Raw genomic sequence first — 21,863 nt, forward strand, 5'->3', positions numbered from 1 at the left:
CCAGTCTCCCTGGCTTATCTCTGTCTTCCTACAATTCTTGTGCTGTTCAATTCTTTTGATCAGATCTCGCTATGGATTTTTTTGGGGGGAAGAGAGGGATGGCTGGTTTTTTTGGTTTTGTTTTGCTATTTCCTCTTTATTTTTATTTTTTGTCAGTTGTGGGGCTTGAACTTTGGGCCTGGGCGCTGTCCCTCAGCTCTTCATCTCAAGGCTAGCCTTCTACCACTTGAGCCGCAGTGCCACTTCTGGTTTTCTGGTGATTCATTGGAGATAAGATTCTCACGGCCTTCCCTGTCCAGGCTGGCTTTGAACTACCATCTTCAGATCTTGAGTAGCTAGGATGACAGGTGTGACCCACTGGTGCCCATCTTTCCTCTTAAAATTTTTAAAAATTTGTGTTGGTACTGAGGCTTGAACTCAGGGCCTTGATCTCTCACTTACCATTTGAATCACAACTCCACTTCCAGATTTTTAGCTGGTTAGAAGGAGGTATGCCTCTCAGACTTTTTTACCCCTAAGCTGCCTTGAACTGTGATCCTCAGATCTCAGTCTTCTGAGCAATTTGGATTCCAGGTGTGAACCGCTGGTGCTTGGTTGCTTATCTCCTCTTGAGCCAGGTAGCCAGCCTCTCTTTGGGATATTTTCAAGATATAGGGTCTTGCTTTACTTATTCAGAATATGGCCTTTTTTTTTTTTTTTTTTTACTCCCCTTGTACTTTCTATGTAAACAGGAATAACATGAATATACACACATATCCTTCTAACATACTAAAACCCAAATCTTTCTAACTCTGGCCAATAGGGAATTATTCCTTTCTCTATGAAATTACCTCTGTGATTATACACTTTTTTTTTTTTAAATAATAGAGGGAACAGTGAAAAATTTCTTTTTGGCTGCCTTCTGAGCTGTGGCCACCTGCTAGAGCAGTTGAGAAGTGTCAAGCAGAGAAGAGAGTTGTGTCCTTGGGTACAATAAGAGTTTAGTGCCAGAGTGGCCGTGGAAGGAGAACCTTCGAAAACTTCTAGTGATTCTTTTCGCCTTTCCTCTTGGCATTACGTGGAGATGCCCTTCACACTGCCATCTTGGCAGATAATTATCAGAGACCCCTTTTTAGGTTCCCCGAGGTCTTCCCTTCTGGGGCATGGATTTCTACTTTTAGTAGGTGCCCCCCTTTCTCTCGGAGATAATCACATCCAGTTGGTCTCTCTTCTCAGGGGGACGTGACCTAGAATTTGTTTTGTCTTTGAGAAATGAGGTCGCTTTCCTAGCAAGAGGTGTCAGGAGATGCGGGAAGCCCTAGGCTGTGAGGGGAGGTTTTTCCTGGTCACTTCCTGCAAAGGTAGGGATTCAGTAGTGACCTGTGGTGGCCAGTGAGTGACAAGGATGGGTCCCCTCCCCCAGGCTCCTGAAATGACCCAAGCAAAGGTCGCCAGTGCTCTGTTGGACCTGGCAAATTCCACAGTGTCTTTTCCACTTCAGATGACTGGACCTTTAGGGTACTATCTGAAATTGTTGATGTCCCTGAGTCTTTTCACACTTAAAAGCTTTATTTATTTGCTTCAGGTCTCTCACTAGATGGTTGTCGAGATTGGGAGAGAAATGTCTGAACTTCCTGTTTCTGGGATGGGAGAATCATGGCTGAACTTCCTGTTTCTGGGATTGGAGAATCATGGCTGAACTTCCTGTTTTCTGGGATGGAAGAGTCACATAGTTTATTTGCTTGTTTATTTACTTATTTAGTGCTGGTACTGGGCCTGGGTACTGTCCCTTAGTTTTCTTTTTTGTTTTTGTTTTTGGTCGGTCGTGGGTCTTGAACTCTGGACCTGGGCGCTGTCCCTCAGCTCTTCAGCTCAAGGCGAGTGGTCTACCGCTTGAGCCACAGCACCACTTCTGGTTTTCTAGTGCTTTATTGGAGATAAGAGTCTCACAGATGTTCCTGCCCGGCTGGCTTTGAACCTCAACCCTCAGATCTCAGCCTCCTGAGTAGCTAGGATTACAGGCTTGAGCCACCGGCGCCCAGCTGTCCCTTAGTTTTTTTAAGAACTTTTTTCCTTAAGGCTAGTGCTCTACCACTTCCCTTAGCCACAGCTCCATTTCTAGCTTTTTCCTGCTTCCTTGGATTAAGAGTTTCACAGGCCTTCCTGCCTGAGCTGGTTTTTTGAGTGGCCATCCTCTATCTCGGCCTCCTGAGTAACTAGGATGACAGGCATGGGCCACTTGGCAGACTGGCTCACTTCTCTTTGGGGTTTCCATTTTATTAATGATTATTACTTTAAAAAACAACATTAGTTTTGGGCCAGGAAGGTGGCTTAGTGGTAGAGCGCTTGCCTAGCAAGCCTGAAGCCCTGGGATTGATTCCTCAGTACCACATGCACAGGAAAAGCCCGAAGTGGTGCCTGTGGCTCAAGTGGTAGAGTGCTAGCCTTGAGTAAAAGAAGCTCAGGGACAGCGCCCGGGCCCTGAGTTCAAGCCCCAGGACTGGCAAAACCCAAACACAGAACAAAACAAAACCCATTAGCTTTTATTTATTTTTTAACTGGCACATACAGATTACTGGCATTAACAAGAGAGGACTCCCTCAGTCTGTGTCCATGTCAGAAGTTGGTGCGTCTGTGCCTCTAACACCCGCCCTCATTTCTTTGTGTGGAGGCCATGGAGCAGGCATTCCATGGCTGTCAACTCCGGCTGCTCCTGGGGGGTGGAGTTCAGGGCTCAGGCCTCTCGCTGAATTCTGTCTTTGCACTTGCTGCCTGGCTTCTCTGCCCGTCCCCTCCCCGGCCCTGGTAGTCAGCTTAGATCGCCTCCATCCGTGAGAACGGCTGTGCTACATTCTACATAGGAACCAGAACATGGACAGGTTGACTGTCTGTGTCTGGCTTATTTCCTAGAGGCTGCCTCCCTTTTCTGTGCCGATCCTGGGGCTTGAACTCAGGGCCTGGGCACTGTCCCTGAGCCTCTTGGTGCTCAAGGTTTAGCCTACCATGGAGCCACAGCTCCACTTCTGGCTTTTTTGGTGGCTCACTGGAGATAAGAATCTGACAGCCTTTCCTGCTCAGGCTGGCTTTGAACCACGTTCCTCAGATCTCAGCCTCCTGAGCAGCTGGGATGACAGGCGTGAGCACCAGGCTCATGCTCATGTTTGATCTCCTAAGGCCTCTCCCTGACCGCTGGTCTGACATCTCTCACAGCCACGCTGGCCTCCTCTAAGCAGCCCTGCTGCTCTGGGAGGCCAGCTCCCCTAGGCCTCTGGGAACAGCAGGGAAGCGGCTGGATCCTAATGAGACCCTCCTCTCCCTTAATGACTCTGGGGGTGTCGGGGATGCCGCCGGCTAACTCTGCCCTAATTAATTGACAGGGAGGCTACCCACAGAGGAATTAGCCTGGTTCTTCCGTGTCAGGCTCTTCTGGGCTTGGCTCAGGCCCCACCTTGCAGCCTGCTGGTCACCTGGGACAGCCCTGGGGTGGGGGTGGGGAGTGCTCCGTGTGAGCCGGAGCTGGGGGCCAGGGGGGGCCTGGGCTGGGTGGACATCACACAGACCTGGCTCAGATCCTGGCTCTGTCACCTGTTAAGGCGTGGCTCACCAGTTAACCTCTTCGGTCCTCTCTTCTGTGTAGAAGGGGAAGCCGATGGATTTCGAGGGTGGAGAGGAAGCTTGAGGGATGTACAAGACCACGGCAGAGGTCAAGTGTGAAGCATTCTGCAGGTGTGAAGCACGGGGAGCAGGCTGGTGGCCAGGGCTGGGTTCCCTGTCGGGTGGTTAGAGTGGGCGGGTTCTCGGCGATGGTGTGAACTTAACCTTAATATATATATGTATGTATATATGTGTGTATATATATGTATATATAATATATATATATATATATATATATATATATATATATAATAAAGACAAGAAAAAAAAGTCAGAGCTGGGCTCACGCCTGTCATCCCAGCTACTCAGGAGGCTGAGATCTGCGGACGGTAGTTCGAAGCCAGCCCGGCAGGAAAGTCCGTGAGGCTCTGATCTCCAATGAACCACCAGGAAACCGGCCAGAAGTGGGGCTGAGGCTCCAGAGGTGGAGCGCCAGCCTTAGAGGGGAGCCGAGGGCAGCGCCCAGGCGCGGGGGTCAGGCCCCAGGATCGGCACACGCGCGCGCACACTCGCGCACGCACACTCGCGCGCACACACGCACACTCACGCACACACAGGAGGAGCCCAAGCACTCCGCATTTCGGATAAGGAATAGTTCCCGGCTGGGAGGCGCGGAGGGAGCGCGGGCTGCGGACCCCAGGTCCCCGCGGGGGTCCCGGGGGCGGGGCGGGCGCGGGGCGGGGCGGAGGCGGGAGGCTGCGCACCGGAGGCCCGCGCCCTCCCTCCCCGCCGCCGCCCGCACGCGCGCGCGGGGGGCCCTCGGCTGCGGGTCGGGGGAGGCGGGGGGGGGGGGGGCGTCCCGCAGGGGACCCCGCCCCCTCCCCCGGCGCCCCGCGCCCACGTGAGCTCACGGCCGGCCCCGATCCCGCCGGCCGCACAGCGCGCGCGTCGCGGCTCCGCGCCAGCCAGCGCCCACGGTCCCGGCGGCTCCGCGCGGGCCGGCCCGGCCGCTCCGCTCCACGGCTGGTGAGTGCGGGACCCTCCCCGGGCCGGGCCTGCGCCCCGGGGTGCGCGCGCCTCCCCTCCCCTCCCCGCCGCGGGCCGCGCGGGCCGGCGGGAGCGAAGCTGGGAGCCGGCTGCCTGCCCGAGGGCCGTGGCGGCGCCGCGCCGGTGAAGTTCTGTGCCCGAGTGTGTGTGTGTGTGCGCGCGCGGGCAGGAGCCGCCTGTCAGGCTTCATTTGCACGGGGGCCGTGCGGGTGTGCGGTGTGCGCACGCGAGCGCTGCGTGGGGCGCTCCCTGTGCACCGCGCGTGTGCGCACGGGCGTGTGCAAGCTGTGCCCGTGCAGGCCGGCGCCTGTGCTTTGGGGAGGGGTGCGCGTGCGGCACGCCCGGGTCCGCGGTGTCCGAGGGCGGGTCCGGCCCGCGGCGGTGTCCGCACGTGGGGTGCGGGCCCGGGGGTGGGGCGGGCGAGACGGAGGCGGACACGGACGCGGGCCGGGCCCTGCCCCGCACCCGGAGCCGCCGCCGCCGCCGCGGCTTCCCCCCTTGGCTGGGCCTGTGATCCGGGCTACTCGGGAGGCTGAGACCCGAGGATCACGGTTCGAAGCCAGCTCTGGGCAGCCAAGTCCTGTCAGTCTCTCATCTCGAATGAACCCCCACCCCGCCCCCCAAAAGCCGGAGTGGAGGTGTGGATCAGTGGTGGAGCGCCAGAGCCCAGGGTAAGAAGAGACTCCTCCAGAGGCCAGAGAGGCCGGGGACACAGGTGGCTGCCCACCCAGGAAGAACCACGTCAGACCAGTATCAACAGTTTTATTAAGATCACTGCATGTTTTCACGGATGCGGGTGCTGCGGGTCAGAGGGCGTAGACAGGAAGAGGGTGGAGGGGGGAGGCCACACGGGAGAGCCAGTCCAGGGCGGGGCGTTGCAGGGCGGTGGGATGCCTGGAGCTCACCAGGGCCCCGCGCAAAAGGACCGTGTACTCTGACGAGCACTGCGCACTGTATTCACGTTTCGAACGATCACTACTTCATAAATAGGCACAATTACCGCCAATTAAAAATAAGAAAATTAGTACATGCACATATACGTATATATGCATGTATTAAATATATAGTATTTGTGCTGGGGCTTGAACTCAGAGCCTGGATGCTGTCTTTGAGCTTTCTTGCTCAAAACTAGTGCTTTTACCACTTGAGCCACATCTCAACTTCTGGCATTTTGGTGGTTAGTTAGAGATAAGAATCTCCCCGACTTTCCTGCCCAAAGCTGGTTTCAAACCGATTTGTCTCCTGAGTAGTCGGAATTACAGATGTGAGCCACCAGAACCAGGCTTCTAATATTAGTTTCAATTAACAGACTATAATTATCTATTTACAGTAATGCAGACAGGACTGAGACAAGTTGACGTCCAGGGGTTTGAACTCAGGCCCTTGTGCTTGCTAGATGGATGCTGTGCCACTTGAGCCATTCCCTCAGCCCCTTTTCCTTTTTTTTTTTTTTTTGTCAGTCGTGGGGCTTGAACTCTAGGCCTGGGCACTGTCCCTGAGCTCTTCAGCTCAAGGCGAGTGCTCCAGCAACTTGAGCCCCAGCGCCACTCCTGGCTTTTTCTGTGTATGTGGTGCTGAGGAATCGGACCCAGGGCATCATGCATGCAAGGCAAGCGCTCTACCACTCAGCTGTGTTCCCAACCCCCCCTTTTCCTGTTATTTACAAGAGTCTTGCCTTATTCCCTGAACAGCTTGATCTATGATTCTCCTACTTGTGTTTCTCTTTGCTGGGGATGAGAGGCTCACATCACAGTGTCTAGTTGTTGCATTTCCCTGGTAGCTGGGATAGCAGGCATGCACCACCATGCTCAGGCATTGATGTGAGGTGGAGTCTTTTATATAAACTTTTTTTTTTTTTATTGCCCTGGCTGGCCTAAAACGGAGCCCCATCTCTGCCTCCCAAAGAGCTGGCATTACAAGTTTGAGTCCCTGGGCTCAGGTTTCTGCTTTTCACCAACCACATGTTTTTAGTTTGTGGTCACCCTGTACTGTTCTAACTGTCTGGTGCACTGAATTATCTTAGCCACAGTGAATTGGGGTCCGAAATATGGACATGTGTGCTTTTCTCTAGGCTGAGAGCCAGCAAGTTTTTAATTTTTAGGTTTTTTTTGCGTGCTGGTCCTGGGGCTTGAACTCAGGGCTCAGGCTCTGTCGCTGAGGTGCTTTTTGTTCAAGATTTTGCTCTATTACTTGAGCCACAGATCCACTCCGTTTTTTTTTTTTTTTCTCTTCTCCTGAGTATATTTTTGGTGAGTCTCAGGGAGTTTCCTGGGCTGGCTTTGAACCTCAATTCTCAGATAACAGCCTCCAGAGTAGCTAGGATTACAGCTTGAGTCACTGGCGCCCAGCGACCAACAATTTTTTTTTTTTACTTAACAACAAGACTTTGGGAAGGGGTGGGGAGATTAGGGAGACAGTGCCAGGAAAGCAATCATACCTCCTAGGTCTGCTCTGCATGAATTCAGGCATTGGAGGTGAGAAGAGGTTTTGGGAGCTGTGATTTCTTAGAACACAGCTGAATGGCCAAAATTCTTCTTTTCCTTGAGACAGGGTCTTGCTATGTAGCCACGGCTGGCTTCAAATTCATGATCCTCCTGTCTCAGCCTCCTGAATGCTAGCATTACAGGTATGTACCACCATGCCCTGCTTGTATTTACCTTGATATCAAGGCAGTAGTAAAATATAATTTTGAGATCATGGAAGGGGTCCATGAAGGGAAAAGTTCCTCAGATCCATGGACTGTCACAACTTTCAACCTCTCCTGTTTGTTTGAGGTGTTTAGTTAGTAAATAGATGGGCAAGTTTTTTTTCTTTAATGCATTTTATTTAACGTCTGTGAAAAGTACATCATTTCCAGTAGTGATCTGAGCATTCCACTTTAGATATATATGTTGATATATATCTACCCATACCTGTGTATATATGCTTTTTTTTCCCTCCTAAGATAGGTAAATGAGAATATGAGTAAAGGCCAGTGCCTTTGGCTCACGCCTATCATCCCAGCTACCCAGGAGGGTTGAGATCTGAGCATCACTGTTTGAAGGCAGCCTGGGCAGGAAAGTTCATGAGACTCTTCTCTCTCAATTAACCACCCAAAAGCCAGAAGTGGAGCTGTGGCTCAGGTGGTAGGGTACCAGCCTTGAGCCAATAAAGCTCAGGGACGGCTCCGAGACCCTCAGTTCAGGCCCTAAAAAAAAAAAAAAAAAAAAAATTGGACAAATATAAAGAAGGGAAATACAAGGCACAAAGACCAAAGGACGGTCGCCGCCTCTTCCCTGGGGTGCCCCTCCCCTCTGCTGCTGGGGGTGCGCTGGGGATGGGCAGAGCTACGTTGATGGGGCACCCACTGTTCACCTCGCCTGCGAACGATGCCCTGGTGAGAAGCATGGCCTTTCCTGCCAGGACCGCAAGCCGTTCACTCTGAGACCGGCTCGGAGCTCCGCCTGCAGCGGGCGCGGGGCACAGGGCCCGGCGTCCATCAGGATGCGCCTGCGACAGCCTGGCTGGCCTCACCCAGCAGTGAGGCCCAGGAGCCTGGGATGCCCGGATGTGGCGTGACCTCTGACCTCCAAGCAGGGTCTCAGGTGTCCCCCCCCCCGACCCCCCTCTTTCTTCCCTCACCAGACCCGGGCTCCTGTGTCCCCCGCGGCGAGACGATGAGCAGCCACGGCAACAGCCTGTTCCTGCGGGAGAGCGGCCCGCGCCTGGGCCGGGCGGGCTGGCTGCGGCGCACGCGCGAGGGCCTGCAGCGGCGAGCACTGCGCCTGCGCCTGCGCCTGCAGACCACCACGCGCGAGCACGTGCGGCGCTTCCTGCGCCGGAACGCCTTCATCCTGCTCACCGTCAGCGCCGTCGTCATTGGTGAGCTGGGACTTCCGGGGGAGGGGCTTCCTGCCGGCGGGATGAAGGAGAAAGAGTTCCTGTGGTTGGGGACGGGACTTCCTCCCCGTAGAGGGCGGAACTTCCTACTGGCTCATCTCTGATTGGCACTCACGAGTCGTGTGCAAAAAAAGGCCTCTTAAAAATAAAATTTATTCTCTAACAGAAAAATAAGAAGTCTGTAAATGCTTAGCCCAGAAGCAAATATTTACTTAAAGTGACCATTTGTATAAAGGGGTTTCAGTTCAGCAGGCCAGCTCGATGCCATCCTGTCCCTCCTCCCGTCTTTCCCAGCCCCACTCCAGCCCCTCGGTTCCACGTTCACACAGTACATTGAATATCATATCTGTTTTCTCCCATCCCAGAATGAGATCACTTTTTTTTCCTTGTATCCCTCCTGGGGCTTGAACTCAGGGCCTGGGTACCGCCTGTGAACTTTGGTACCCAAGGATGGTGCTCTTACCACTTGAACCACAACTTCACTCCTGGCTTTTTTTTGACGGTTCACCGGTGATAAGAATCTCAGACTTTCCTTCCCTGGGCTGGCTTTGAACTGAGATCCACAGATCTCAACTTGCCTGCGTAGCTAGGATTATAGGTGTGAGCCACAGGCGCCCAACACATTCGTACATCTCTGCAGTGTATGCGTTTACCAGTGCGTGCACACACACACACACACACACACACACACACACACACGAGCACGTTTCTCCAACTGTCCATCCCCACACGCGCCGTTCTGAGGATGGATGGAAGCTGCCTGGGCCCGAGTCGCCTGCTCTGTCCCCATGCACGTCTTCTTCTGGCTGTAGGAGTCAGCCTGGCATTCGCCCTGCGTCCATACCAGCTCACTTACCGCCAAATCAAATACTTCTCCTTTCCTGGCGAGCTTCTGATGAGGATGCTGCAGATGCTGGTCCTGCCTCTTATTGTCTCCAGTCTGGTCACAGGTGAGTGGATGTGGGCCAGTGTTGGCCTCCAAGAATTACCTACAGTCCAACCGTGGGTCCCCTCCACACCTCGGCCCCCCTCGTCCTTGGTCTGAGCCTAGGTTCCCTTCCCATTCAAGTCCTGGTGGTCCTGGCACTCATACCCCACTTGCCTCAGTAGCTTTCCTGTACTTCTCCTTAGGAGCAGATATGCCAGCCTGCAAGGGCTCAGTTTTATCCAGAGGGGAAAGAAAGGCTGGGAAGGGAGAGCCAGTCAAGAAAGCTAGTTGTAATATGGGTGGGGGTGGGGGGGATGAAGAGGCGGTGAATGAGGCTGAGGTTCCAGGATGGGGAGCAGGGGGTGGGCTGGGAGGATGGATGGATCATGCAAGGCTCTAGAAGCATTTTCTCTAGGAGGCTGGATAGCAAGCATTTTCCTCTCTGCTGACTCTTTGATCTCCGCTGCAGCTTCACCCACCGCTGTTTCTTGTAGCACAAACGCAGCCATAGGCAACAGGAGAGCAAATGAACACTCTTGTATTCTAATAAAATATGTATTTATAAAAACAAGAAGCGGGCCAGGTTTGGTTCCTTAATTGTAGATGGCGTGTTTCTGGTTTTGACAACAGAAAGAAAAGATGAAGAGTGGTTCCTTGGGTTGGGTTTCCTAGAAGCCGAGGCTGACAGGATATTTGAGGAAGGGACCCATGGGGGGGGGCGGGGTAGAAGCAGGGTTTGGTGAGGGATGTGTGCTCAGAAGAATTCCAGACTCTCTGCCTCATTGCCTGGGAATAGCATTGGGAGATTGTCTACACCTGCATCAAAGGAGTTTGCCTTTTTTGGGAGCTAATCCTGGGGTTTAAACTCAGGGCCCTGGGCGCTGTCCCTGAGCTTTACTGCTCAAGGCTAGCACTCCACCACTTGAGCCACAGTTTCACGTCTGGCCTTTTGCTGCTTAGTTGGAGATAGGCATCTCATGGGCTTTCCTGTCTTTGCCATCTTCCACCTGTGATCCTCAGATCTCAGCCTCCTGAGTAGCTAGGATTTACAGGCATGAGCCATGGGATGCCTGGGAGGAATTAGCCTTTGAACCCTTATACCAGTCGGTGTTTGGCTGTTGGCTGTTTTGGGGAGCCTTTCTGGTGAAGCAGTGCCCGTTGTGCTCAGGGCAATTATCAGGAGGAGGCGGCAGCCTGAGTTCTTAGCAGCCAGTGCTCACAGCAGCTGAGGGACAAGTATGCTGGGCTGGTCCTGGGCATTTGGATACAGTGCCAAAAATACCCACCGAGTGAGTGTCTGGTGAGGCGGGCTGGAGGGAGAGCAGGTCTGAGGTGGGTAGTGAGATGAAGAGAGATGGAAAGGAGGTTATGGGGCAAGATTGAGATCAAGAGGTTGGTGTGGAGTAGAGGGCAGGTAGTGTGGTGGGCTGGAGGTGTGTTTGGGGTAAAGAATGAGGTGGGTGAACAGATGTGGTGTCTCATGCCTGGAATCTTATCTGTGAGGGAGACAGAGATGGAGAGGATTGAGGTTCAAGGCAGGGGTGAGACCTTCTCCTCTGTCAGTGAAAGAAAGTCAGGCATGGTCATTCACGCCTACCATCCCAGCTTTGCGGTACGGGAAGCATAGACCAGCTTGACAAGAACAGAGACTCCACCTGAAGAAAAGAATGAAAGAGAAATTAAAAAAAAGAGGGTGAAGCCGGGCGCTGGTGGCCCACACCCGGCAGCCTTGGTACTCGGGAGGCTGAGATCTGAGGGTCACAGGTGGGAAGAAAGTCCATGAGACTCTGATCTCCCATGATCCACCAGAAAACGGGAAGTGGCGCTGTGGCTCAAGTGGTAGAGCGCTCGCCTTGAGCTGAAGAGCTGAGGGACAGCGCCCAGGCCCCGAGTTCAAGCCCCACGACGGACACGTGTGTGGAGACTGGGCTGTCTGTCTTTCAGGTATGGCGTCCTTGGACAACAAGGCCACAGGGCGGATGGGGATGCGGGCAGCTGTGTACTACATGGTGACGACGGTCATCGCGGTCTTCATCGGCATCCTCATGGTCACCATCATCCACCCTGGCAAGGGCTCCAAGGAGGGGCTGCACCGAGAGGGCCGCATTGAGACCGTCCCCACGGCCGACGCCTTCATGGACTTGGTCAGGTGAGGCTCGGCCCGCCTCTGGGGCGGGACTTCCTTCTGGGCCATGCAGCCAAGGACAAAGGGACGGGGGAATACCCAGCCCGGGACCTGAGCCTCACCTTGTCTTTCCCTGGTGGATGCGTATCTTCCGAGAGAGCTGCTGAGAGACATGAGCTTTCCCACCCTTCATCCGGGCAGGGTACGGTGGCACCATCTTGAGGGCTACTGTTGGCTTGATGTTGGCAGGCTCCATTGGGTGGGCCCGTGGTTCTCATCGAGATTTTGGTAGGCAAAATCAGGGCTATTCACAGGTTCCCCCTGGTCGCCAACTTGGCCGGGAACTTCAGAGTTGGAAGGGCTCTGACAAAGGTGCTCATTAGGCCCTGGGTTTGAGGTTTGTCTCAGTCTATTTTCCATGGCTGTCACAGAACGCTTAAGTCTGGCGGGTTGTAGAGACTCGAAGGTTCTTTAGCTCATGGTTCTGGAAGCTGGGGAATCGAACACAGCCACAAATGGATGAATCCATCTCTGGAGAGATGAGGGCTTGGCTGTCAGAGCTGGGTTCGTCCATTTGTGGCTGTGTTCCATTCCTCAGCTTCCAAAACCATAAGCTAAAGAACCTTCGAGCTGGAGCTGGTGGCTCACGCCTGTCATCCTAGCTACTCAGGAGGCTGAGATCTGAGGATCATGGTTCAAAGCCAGCCTGGGCAGGAAAGTCCATGAGACTCTGATCTCCAGTGAACCACTAGAAAAACTGGAAGTGGTGCTGTGGCTCCAGTGGTAGAGTGCTAGCAGTCAAGGTCACCTCCATTAGCTGGACGGCTCTGGGTAATGAACAGAAGTTCCCTGAGCACCTGTTCCTTCCCATGTAAAAAACCGGGACACGACGCACCTGTGTGGCAGGCTGTTGTAGTGTTCAATCAGATGAGGTGCAGCCGGGTCCTGGCCTACCATGGATGCGAGCCATCATTACCTCAGATGAAGGAGAGTCACGCTCGAGGCTCCCTTCCAAGGTCTAAGCGCTTTTGCTTCCTGTTATTTTTCTGCAGAAATATGTTTCCGCCCAACCTCGTGGAGGCCTGCTTCAAACAGGTGAGGAGGAAGAGCTTGCTTCGTCTGGAAAGAGTTGGAGCCTGGGGGGTGTGGGGGGGAGGTAGGTGGTGGCTGCCGGTGAGGGGTGGGGGAGAAGAGAGTGAGCAAGGGTTGTTGGAAGACACTGAGAGACAAAACGTAGTTTCCATGGGCATCAGGGAGAGACCTGAGTTGTCTGGGCCTGGGATCAGGGGAGGCCTGGATGTGGAGACTCGGGGAGAGAGGCCCTAAAGTGACATCCAGTGTAGTGAAGGATGCAGGCTCTACATTGGTTGCACAGGGAGTTGAGTGGTGACATTCCCACACACGTGTGTGCCGTGTCCCAGCCTGCCTCACCTCCTCTGTCGCTCTGCTCCTCCCCCCCTCCTTAAAATCAGTCAGGCTCTGGTGGCTCACGCCTATCATCCTAGCTGCTCAGGAGGCTGAGATTTGAGGATCGCCTTTCAAAGCCAGCCTGGGTGGAGAACTCTGTGACACTCTTATCTCCGATTAGCCAGCAAAAGGCGAGAAGGAGAGCTGTGGTTTAAGTGGTAGAATGCTAACCTTGAGTGGGAAAAGCTAAGGGAGAGCATGAAGCCCTGGGTTTAAGCCCCAGTATTGGCATGTGCGCGCACACACACACACACACACACACACACACTCACACACTTTGGATTTGTCTGCCGGGGCTGGCTTTGAACAGCGATCCACAGAGCTCAGCCTCCTGAGCAGCTAGGATTACAGGTGTGAGCCTCCAGTGAGTAGTAACAGCCTTCTTTCTAGTTATTTTTGAGGTAGGATATTACTTTATGGCCACTTCTGTCTAGACTGTGAACCTCCTTTTTGTGTTTCTCTCTGTCACTGCCGGTGACAAGTATCCACACCCAGTCCTTGGTTGAGATGGAGTTTCATGGACATTATTATTATTATTATTATTATCTTGTTTGACCTTAAGCTGAAATCCTCTGATCTCCACCTCCCAAGTAGCCGGGAATTACAGGTGTGTGCTGGGGCACCCAGCCAGACACCTGTTTTCACTGATCTGTCACACAAAAATTCAGGCATGGGATTTTTCTGCTTGTGTTATGCCAGTGTTGAAAAAAGTTTCAGACTTTGTGTGGCTTTTTTTTTTTTTCCATCAGGGAGGTCAACCTCTGTCTCCTGGAGACACCGAATTCATTTCCTTTGGTTATAGATACTTGGTGATGGGGTTGGGGGCGGCTCTTGTAATTCATGCCTCGATCAAATCATTAATTCACTCTCCCAGTTCTGTGTGTGTGAGTGAGTGAAATGTGTGTGTATGCATCATTGTGAGAGTCTGGAATTCCCTGTTATGCCCACCATGCTAAATCTGGGTTCCACCTCTCTGTGTTTCAGTTCAAGACTCAGTATAGCACCAGGGTGGTCACCAGGACGGTGGTGAGGACGGAGAACGGGTCGGAGCCGGGAGCCTCGGCGGCGCCCCTGTCCCTGGCGGACAACGAGAGCAGCGTGGTGGAGAACGTCACTCGGGCCCTGGGCACCCTGCAGGAGATGCTCAGCTTCGAGGAGACCGTGCCGGTGCCCGGCTCTGCCAATGGCATCAATGCCCTGGGCCTGGTGGTCTTCTCTGTGGCTTTCGGCCTGGTCATCGGGGGCATGAAACACAAGGGCCGCGTCCTCAGGGACTTTTTCGACAGCCTCAACGAGGCCATTATGAGGCTGGTGGGCATCATTATCTGGTGAGTGGTGGCTGGGTCTGGGCGGGCATCCAGGGCACTTGGGGGTGCGTGGGGGAGCCCCGATGGGCTGGACCAGCCAGGCCGTGTGGGAGATGCTGAAATGGTGGTGGCGGATGTTTAACCAAAGTCATTTATTCATCTACTGGTTAATTTACTTGCCAGTTCATTCATTCCTGCCTGCATAGTTTATTCAGTTGCACCATCTCTCATTCATCTGTTTGTTTCATTTATTCTTTGTTTCCTGTTGTTTCTGTTGGTTGTGGGGCGTGAACTCTGGGCCTGGGCGCTGTCCCTCAGCTCTTCAGCTCAAGGCGAGCGCTCTACCACTTGAGCCACAGCGCCACTTCTGGTTTCCTAGGGGTTTATTGGAGATAAGAGTCTCATGGACTTTCCTGCCTGGGCTAGCTTTGAACCATGATCCTCAGATCTCAGCTTCCTGAGTAGCTAGGATTATAGGTGTGAACCACCAGTATCGGGCTCCTACTTAATTTTTCTTGGCAGTACCAGGGTCTGAACTCAGGGCCTCTTACTTGCTAGACAGGCAGCCTACCACTTGAGCCACAGCTCCACTCCAGGCTCTTGGCTGCTTCATTGGAGGTAAGAGGCTCATGGACTTTCCTGCCTGAACTGGTTTCAAACCGCAATCCTCAGGTCTCAGCCTCCCGAGTAGCTGGGATTCCAGGTGTGAGCCACGGGCGCCTGGTGGAATATTTATTCCTTTTTGTTAATGCGCATGTGAGTTGTTCATTGTGGCGGTGGTACAGACACACACATCGGAGGAAGGGGGACCAGACACACCCTATAAGGTCACCCCTCCCCCTCTGTAGTTACCTACTTCATGGAACTGGGCTCTACTTCCGGTAGTTTCCACACCTTCGAAGTCCCTCAGTGGATGAATCCCTGGGCGTGGGGTCAGGATCCTCGAGATCCGATCACCTCCCAAAGGCGCTGATGCCCTGGGCGACCGCTGAGCTTTAGGGAACGTTAGATCTGTGTGGTTTGTGGGTGTGCGGGAGGGTTGAGGTGTGTGTGCGTGTGTGCGCGTGTGTAACAGGGTGACCAGCCTAGACAGGTGCCCGGCTCGCCCAGGTACGCGCCCGTGGGCATCCTGTTCCTGATCGCGGGGAAGATTCTGGAGATGGAAGACATGGCGGTCCTGGGCGGTCAGCTGGGCATGTACACGCTGACGGTCATCGTGGGCCTGTTCCTGCACGCCGGCGGCGTCCTGCCCCTCATCTACTTCCTTGTCACCCACCGGAACCCCTTTCCCTTCATCGGGGGCTTGCTGCAGGCGCTCCTCACCGCCATGGGCACCTCCTCCAGGTAGGCCCCGCCCCACACAGGCCCCCACCCACCGAGGCCCCGCCCCCACATAGCCCCGCCCACCCACCGAGGCCCGCTCCCACATAGGCCCCGCCCCACGCAGGCCCCGCCCCCCACTGAGGCCCCGCCCCCACTGAGGCCCCGCCCACCCACTGAGCCCACCTCCACTTCCCGCTTTTGGGTGGTTCATTGGAGATGGAGCGTCCGCAGGACTGGGGCTGGCTTTGAACTGCCGTCCTCAGAGCTCAGCCTCCTGAGTCGCTGGCATGACAGGCGGGAGCCACAGGCGCTTGGCCAACACACTGCTGTTTGCCCTAAGGCGTGGGGGAGGGGGGCGGGGTTGGAAGTGCAGGACTGGATTACTTAGTGGCTGGGTACTGTTGGCCTTAAACTCCCGAGTTTAAACGGGTGATGAGGCCTTCCACTTCCTCTCTTCCTCTGGCCCCATTCCACTGGCGCTCTCCACGCCGTCATGGGAAGCCCTCCTTTGGTCCTATGCTGCAGTCTCTCCTCCCCTCCCTCCCCTCCCCTCTCCTCTCCTCTCCTCTCCTCCCCTCCCCTCCCTCCCTCCCTTCCCCTCTCCTCCCCTCCCCTCCCTCTCCCCCTGCACCTCTCCCCCCCTCCCCTCCCTCCTCTCCTCCTCTCCTCTCCTCTCCTCCCCTCCCCTCCCCTCCCCTCCCCTCCTCTCTCCTCTCCTCCTCTCCTCTCCTCCTCTCCTCCCCTCCCCTCCCCTCTCCTCTCCCCTTCCCTCTCTCTCCTCCTCTCCCCTCCCCTCTCCTCTCCCCTCCCCTCTCCTCTCCCCTCCCCTCTCCTCTCCCCTCCCCTCCCCTCCCCTCTCCCCTCTCTCTCCCCTCCCCTCTCCTCTCCTCCCCTCCCTCTCCCCCTGCGCCTCTCCCCCTCCCCTCCCCTACCCCCTCCCCTCCCCTCCTCTCCTCTTCTCTCCCCTCCTCTCCCCTCCCCTCCCCTCCCCTCCCCTCTCTCTCCCCTTCCCTCTCTCTTCTCCCCCCTCCCCTCCCCTCCTCTCTCCTCTCCTCCCCTCCCCTCTCCTCTCCCCTTCCCTCTCTCTTCTCCCCCCTCCCCTCCCCTCCCCTCCCCTCCCCTCCTCTCTCCTCTCCTCCTCTCCTCTCCTCCTCTCCTCCCCTCCTCTCCCCTCCCCTCTCCCCTCCCCTCCCCTCCCCTCCCCTCCCCTCCTCTCTCCTCTCCTCCTCTCCTCCCCTCCTCTCCTCCCCTCCTCTCCCCTCCCCTCTCCCCTCCCCTCCTCTCCCCTCCCCTCTCCCCTCTCTCTCCCCTTCCCTCTCTCTTCTCCCCCTCCCCCCTCCCCCCTGCAGCTCGGCCACTCTGCCCATCACCTTCCGCTGCTTGGAGGAAGGCCTGGGCGTGGACCGTCGCATCACCAGGTTTGTGCTGCCCGTGGGTGCCACGGTCAACATGGACGGAACCGCTCTCTACGAGGCCCTGGCCGCCATCTTCATCGCCCAAGTCAACAACTACGAGCTCAACTTGGGCCAGATCACCACGATCAGGTGGGACCTGCCTGCCTGCGGGGAGTAGGTGGCGCTGGGCTGGGGGGGGGCAGGGAGCCACAGCGGGGAGGGAGGTGTGTGTGTCACTTTGAATTGATTCATTTGAGGGTTGATTGGCTTACTTTCAGTACCGAGGACAGAACCCAGTGTGTCTAGGCAAGAGCTGTCAGCAAGTTGCTTAGTATGTTTTTTCAGAACAGATTTTTCTTCTTTAACTGAGCAAGAAATACACTCCATACCTGACTTAATCCGCCTCAGTGTGGCGAGCTGTGTGCGGGTACAGGCTCACGCCTGCCATCCTAACCACTCAGGAGGCTGAGATCTGGGGATGGAGGTTCAAAGCCAGCCCGGGCAGGAAGTAAACTACTCAAAAAAGCCAGAAGTGGTGCTGTGGCTCAGATGGTAGAGCCCTAGCCTTGAGCACAAAGAGGCTCCGGGACAGCGCCCAGGTCCCGAGTTCAAGCCCCAGGACTTGCAAAACAAAAACAAAAAAAAGGAAACAACCAAAACTTCTCCTTCTCCTTCTCCCCTCCCCCAGCCATAGTGAGGGGTGGCTGATGCGAAGTGTGCATAGATTTAAGGTGTGCAATGCGCTCTCATGTGCCCGCCAAAAACGACTTCAGTACCAAGCTGATGAATTCATGCAACACCTCTCTCTCCCCTTCCTCCTTCCCTTCCCTTCTCCCTCATTCTGCCCTCCCTCCCTTCCTCCTTCCTTCCTTCCCTCCCTCCCTCCCTCCCTCCCTCCCTCCCTCCCTCCCTCCCTCCCTCCCTTCCTTCCTTTTTGTTGGTGTTCTGAGAACACCTACATTCTCCTCTCTCTGCAACACCGCCATTATTAACTCTAGCTGCCATACAGTTCGTTAGATCCCTAGAACTTACTAATTTTGTGACTAAAATCTGGTGCCCTTTGACCCAGGTCTTCTCCCTCCCCCCCCCCCCAACCCTGAAAAAAGAAAAACTACCCCACTACTCTACTCCGCTTCCCTGAGTTTGACATCTTCTGTCTTCTGGGGAGCTCCCTCGCTGTCAGGCAGCTCCTGCAGTATTTCTTCTCTTTGGGTGCCGGGTTGGGGATCTGAGCTGACTCCATCATCCCACCCCGCCCCTCTCCTCTCTCTTCCAGCATCACGGCCACGGCGGCCAGCGTGGGCGCGGCCGGCATCCCCCAGGCGGGCCTGGTCACCATGGTGATCGTGCTCACCTCCGTGGGCCTGCCCACCGAGGACATCACACTCATCATCGCTGTGGACTGGTTTCTGTGAGTGCCCTCTGGATGGGGCACCCCGCCTACCCTCCCTCCCAACCCCACCCCTGCTTTTGTCTGTAGGATCCAGCAAGGACAGATCCCTAGTGTCTCAGACCAAAGGGTCTTTGGAGAGTTCTGGAAGCCGTGGCCTGTGGGCCCCAGGATGTAGGGCGGCACGGGACACAGAGGGAGAGCTTTATTCGTCAGCTAGAGCAGCTCCTCTTGGAAGTGCCCTACGTGGAAATCAAAAAAGGGGATACTAGCTGGGCGCTGGAGGTTCCCGCCAGTCATCCTAGCTACTCAGGAGGCTGAGATCTGAGGATCACGGTTCAAAGCCAGCCCAGGCAGGAAAGTCTGTGAGATTCTTATCTCCAATGAACCAACAGAAAACTGCAAGTGGCACTGTGGCTCAGATGGTAGAGCCCTAGCTTGGAGCTGAAGAGCTGAGGGACAGCGCCCAGGCCCAGAGTTCAAGCCCCACAACCAACAACAAAAAACAAAAAGAGGGGGGGAGAGATACTCAGAACAGATCAGGCTTGCAATTTTTGTTTTGGTTGGTCTTGGGTCTTGAACTCAGGGCCTGGGCGCTGTCCCTGAGCTTCTTTTGCTCAAGGCTAGCACTCTACCACTTGAGCCACAGCGCCACTTGTGGCTTTTTTTTCCCCCAAGGAGATAAGAGTGGCCTGTGTGGCCTTGGCCTTGACCTGCGGTCCTCAGATCTCAGCCTCCTGCGTAGCAGAGTAGCTGGGAGCTACCCTACTGTGGTGGGCTAGGGTCTGGATGGACCGTCCCCTCTCTGCGCTGGCCATTGCCTCTACTCTCCATGGCCTGTCTTGTGAGATTCACATCCTTAGAAACAACCCCATTGCTAAGAACAGCTCTGAGCATCTCACAGCCGGGACACTGAGCCGGGCGCCGGTGGCTCACACCTGTCACCCCAGCTTCTCAGGAGGCTGAGATCTGAGGATGGCGGTTCAATGCCAGCCTGGACAGGAAAGCCCATGAGACTCTGATCTCTAATGAACCACCAGAAAGCTGGAGGTGGCGCTGTGGCTCAAGTGGCAGAGCGCTCGCCTTGAGTACAGAGAGTTCAGGGACAGCGCCCAGGCCCTAAGTTCAAGCCCCACGGCCGACAAAAATGAACAGAAGGTCCACTGAGGGTACAGAAGGAGAAGGACTTGCGTGGGGGTGGGGTGGGGGGTGCGATTGCCCCGCTCCCCGCGGTCCTCCTCGCGGTCCCCTGTGGACGATGGCTTCTGTCTCCCACCAGCGACCGGCTCCGCACCATGACCAACGTGCTGGGGGACTCGATCGGCGCGGCCGTCATCGAGCACCTGTCCCAGCAGGAGCTGGATCTGCAGGAGGCCGAGCTCACCCTTCCCAGCCTGGGCAAGCCCTACAAGTCACTCATGGCACAGGAAAAAGGGGCGTCCAGGGGCCGGGGGGGTCACGAGAGCGCCATGTGAGGGGCCTGCAGGGGGGCCGCCGGGCGGGCGGGCGGGGAGGGGACGGGAGGGAGCCCTGGGGGCCGCCGGAGCCCAGCGGACCGTGTGCGGAACACGCGCGGTGCTCTGCTTGTCTTGTCTGGGGAGGGGGGAGCTGAGATAAAGGAGCAGGAGCGAAAGCTGTCCCAGGCCTCGAGTCCTCTCTGAGTGCGTGTTGAGTGCTGCGTGGTGGGGCTGGACAAGGAAGGCGGGGACCCCTCTCTTGGGTAATTGAGGGGTGTGCAGGGGAAAGCTTCAGAGATCACAACAAAGGAAGGCCAGCAGGGGCTGGTGACTGGCTCCCGTCTGTAGTGATCCGTGCTATCCCACAGGCAGGATCTGAGGAGCACGGTTCAAAGCCAGCCCCGGGCAGGAAAGTCCGGGAGACTCATCTCCAGTGAAAGCACTCAAAGCTGGAAGTGGAGCTGTGACTCAAGTGGTAGCGCACCAGCCTTGAGCACAAGAAGCTCAAGGACAGCACCCAGGCCTTGAGTTCAAGCCCCAACACACACACACACACAGAAAGAAAGAAAAGAAAAGAAAGAAAGCCCAGACCCTAGGTTCAAGCTCCAGGACTGGCACAAAAAAAGAAAAAAACAACAACAAAAAGAAAATAGAAGCGGTTTCCTCTGGGAAGAACCGCAGGCTGTGGCAGCCCAGGTTTATTCTCCTGAGATACATCAGCACTGTATCTCTGCTGCACAAGGTGTGTGTGTGAGTGTGTGTGTGTATGTGTTTGTGTGTGTGTGTGTGTGTGTGTGCATGTGTGTGTGTATACATCAGGCATAGAATTCTTTCCCCTGGGCTGGGAAGGTGGCTCAGTGGTAGAGCGCTTGCCTTGCATGCCTGAGGCCTTGGGTTCGATTCCCCAGCACCACATAAGCAAAAAGAAGCTGGAAGTGGCGCTGTGGCTCAAGTGGTAGAGCGCTAGCCTTGAGCTGAAGAGCTGAGGGACAGCGCCCAGGCCCAGAGTTCAGGCCTCACGACCGGACCTCCCCAAAAAAAATAAAAGAATTCTTTCCCCTGTGGGACATCAAAGACTGGGGGGACAGGCTAAGGGGACCGAGTGGGATTTGTGTGCTCTTGTCGTTACTGTAACACAATCCCCGAGATGGGGTGTGTTTATAAGTGGTGAAGTCGCTGTGAATGACTGGTTCTGGAAGCTGCAGGCCCAGCATCTGGTTGCTGAGTCTGAGGCTGCTTCGTGACACGGTGGAAGTCAGAAGGAGAGAGATGTGCGGAAGCGGGGGGGGGGGGGGAGGGCTGATACTGCACCCACTCTCATGAGAAAGGCGCTATTCCACCCACGAGCGCGGCGCCCCTCCTCACTGTCCAAGCGTAGGATCCTCATCCTGGGTTGTGAGCCAGCGTCTGGCTAAAAAAAGAAGTGGACTGGAGGCATGATTCAAATGGTAGAACATTAGCCGTAAGAAAGCCAAGTGTCGGGTACCAATGGCTCACGCCTGTCATCCTAGCTACTCAGGAGGCTGAGATCTGAGGATCACAGTTCAAAGCCAGCTCAGGCAGGAAAGTACGTATGACTCTTATCTCCAATAAACCACCAGAAAACTGGAAGTGGCGCTGTGGCTCAAGTGGTAGAGCTCTCGCCTTGAGCTGAAGAGCTGAGGGACAGCGCCCAGGCCCTGAGTTCAAGACCCATCACCGACAAAAAAAAAAAAAAAGAGAGCCAAGTGAAGCCAGTGCTGGTGGTTCACACCTATAATCCTAGCTACTCAGGAGGCTGAGAACTGAGGAATGAGGTTCAAAGTCAGCTTGGGCATGAAAGTCTATGAGATTCTCATCCCTAACCATCAACCCCTGTCCACCCACTGCCCAAAGTGGTAAGTGGAAGTATGGTTCAAGTGGTAGAGTGCTAGCCTTGAGCACAAAAGCTCAGGGATATTGCCCAGGGCCTGAAGTCGAGGCCCAGGACTGGT

General features: G+C 55.4%; 1 protein-coding gene across 1 annotated transcript; it reads left to right on the forward strand.

The window, feature by feature from the left end:
• The first annotated feature begins 8,247 nt into the window (after positions 1–8,247).
• Positions 8,248–19,908, forward strand: Slc1a6 (solute carrier family 1 member 6). Its single transcript, XM_042670654.1, has 9 exons — positions 8,248–8,481; positions 9,312–9,449; positions 11,372–11,576; positions 12,605–12,647; positions 14,004–14,347; positions 15,437–15,670; positions 16,999–17,193; positions 18,320–18,454; positions 19,713–19,908. Exons 1-9 carry the CDS (start codon positions 8,277–8,279, stop codon positions 19,906–19,908), a joined length of 1,695 nt encoding a protein of 564 aa, XP_042526588.1. The 5' UTR covers positions 8,248–8,276.
• Positions 19,909–21,863: the final 1,955 nt, after the last annotated feature.

This window comes from Dipodomys spectabilis, unplaced genomic scaffold (genome assembly GCF_019054845.1).
Source record: "Dipodomys spectabilis isolate Male_0828 unplaced genomic scaffold, ASM1905484v1 ptg000573l, whole genome shotgun sequence".
Classification (NCBI taxonomy): Eukaryota; Metazoa; Chordata; class Mammalia; order Rodentia; family Heteromyidae; genus Dipodomys; species Dipodomys spectabilis.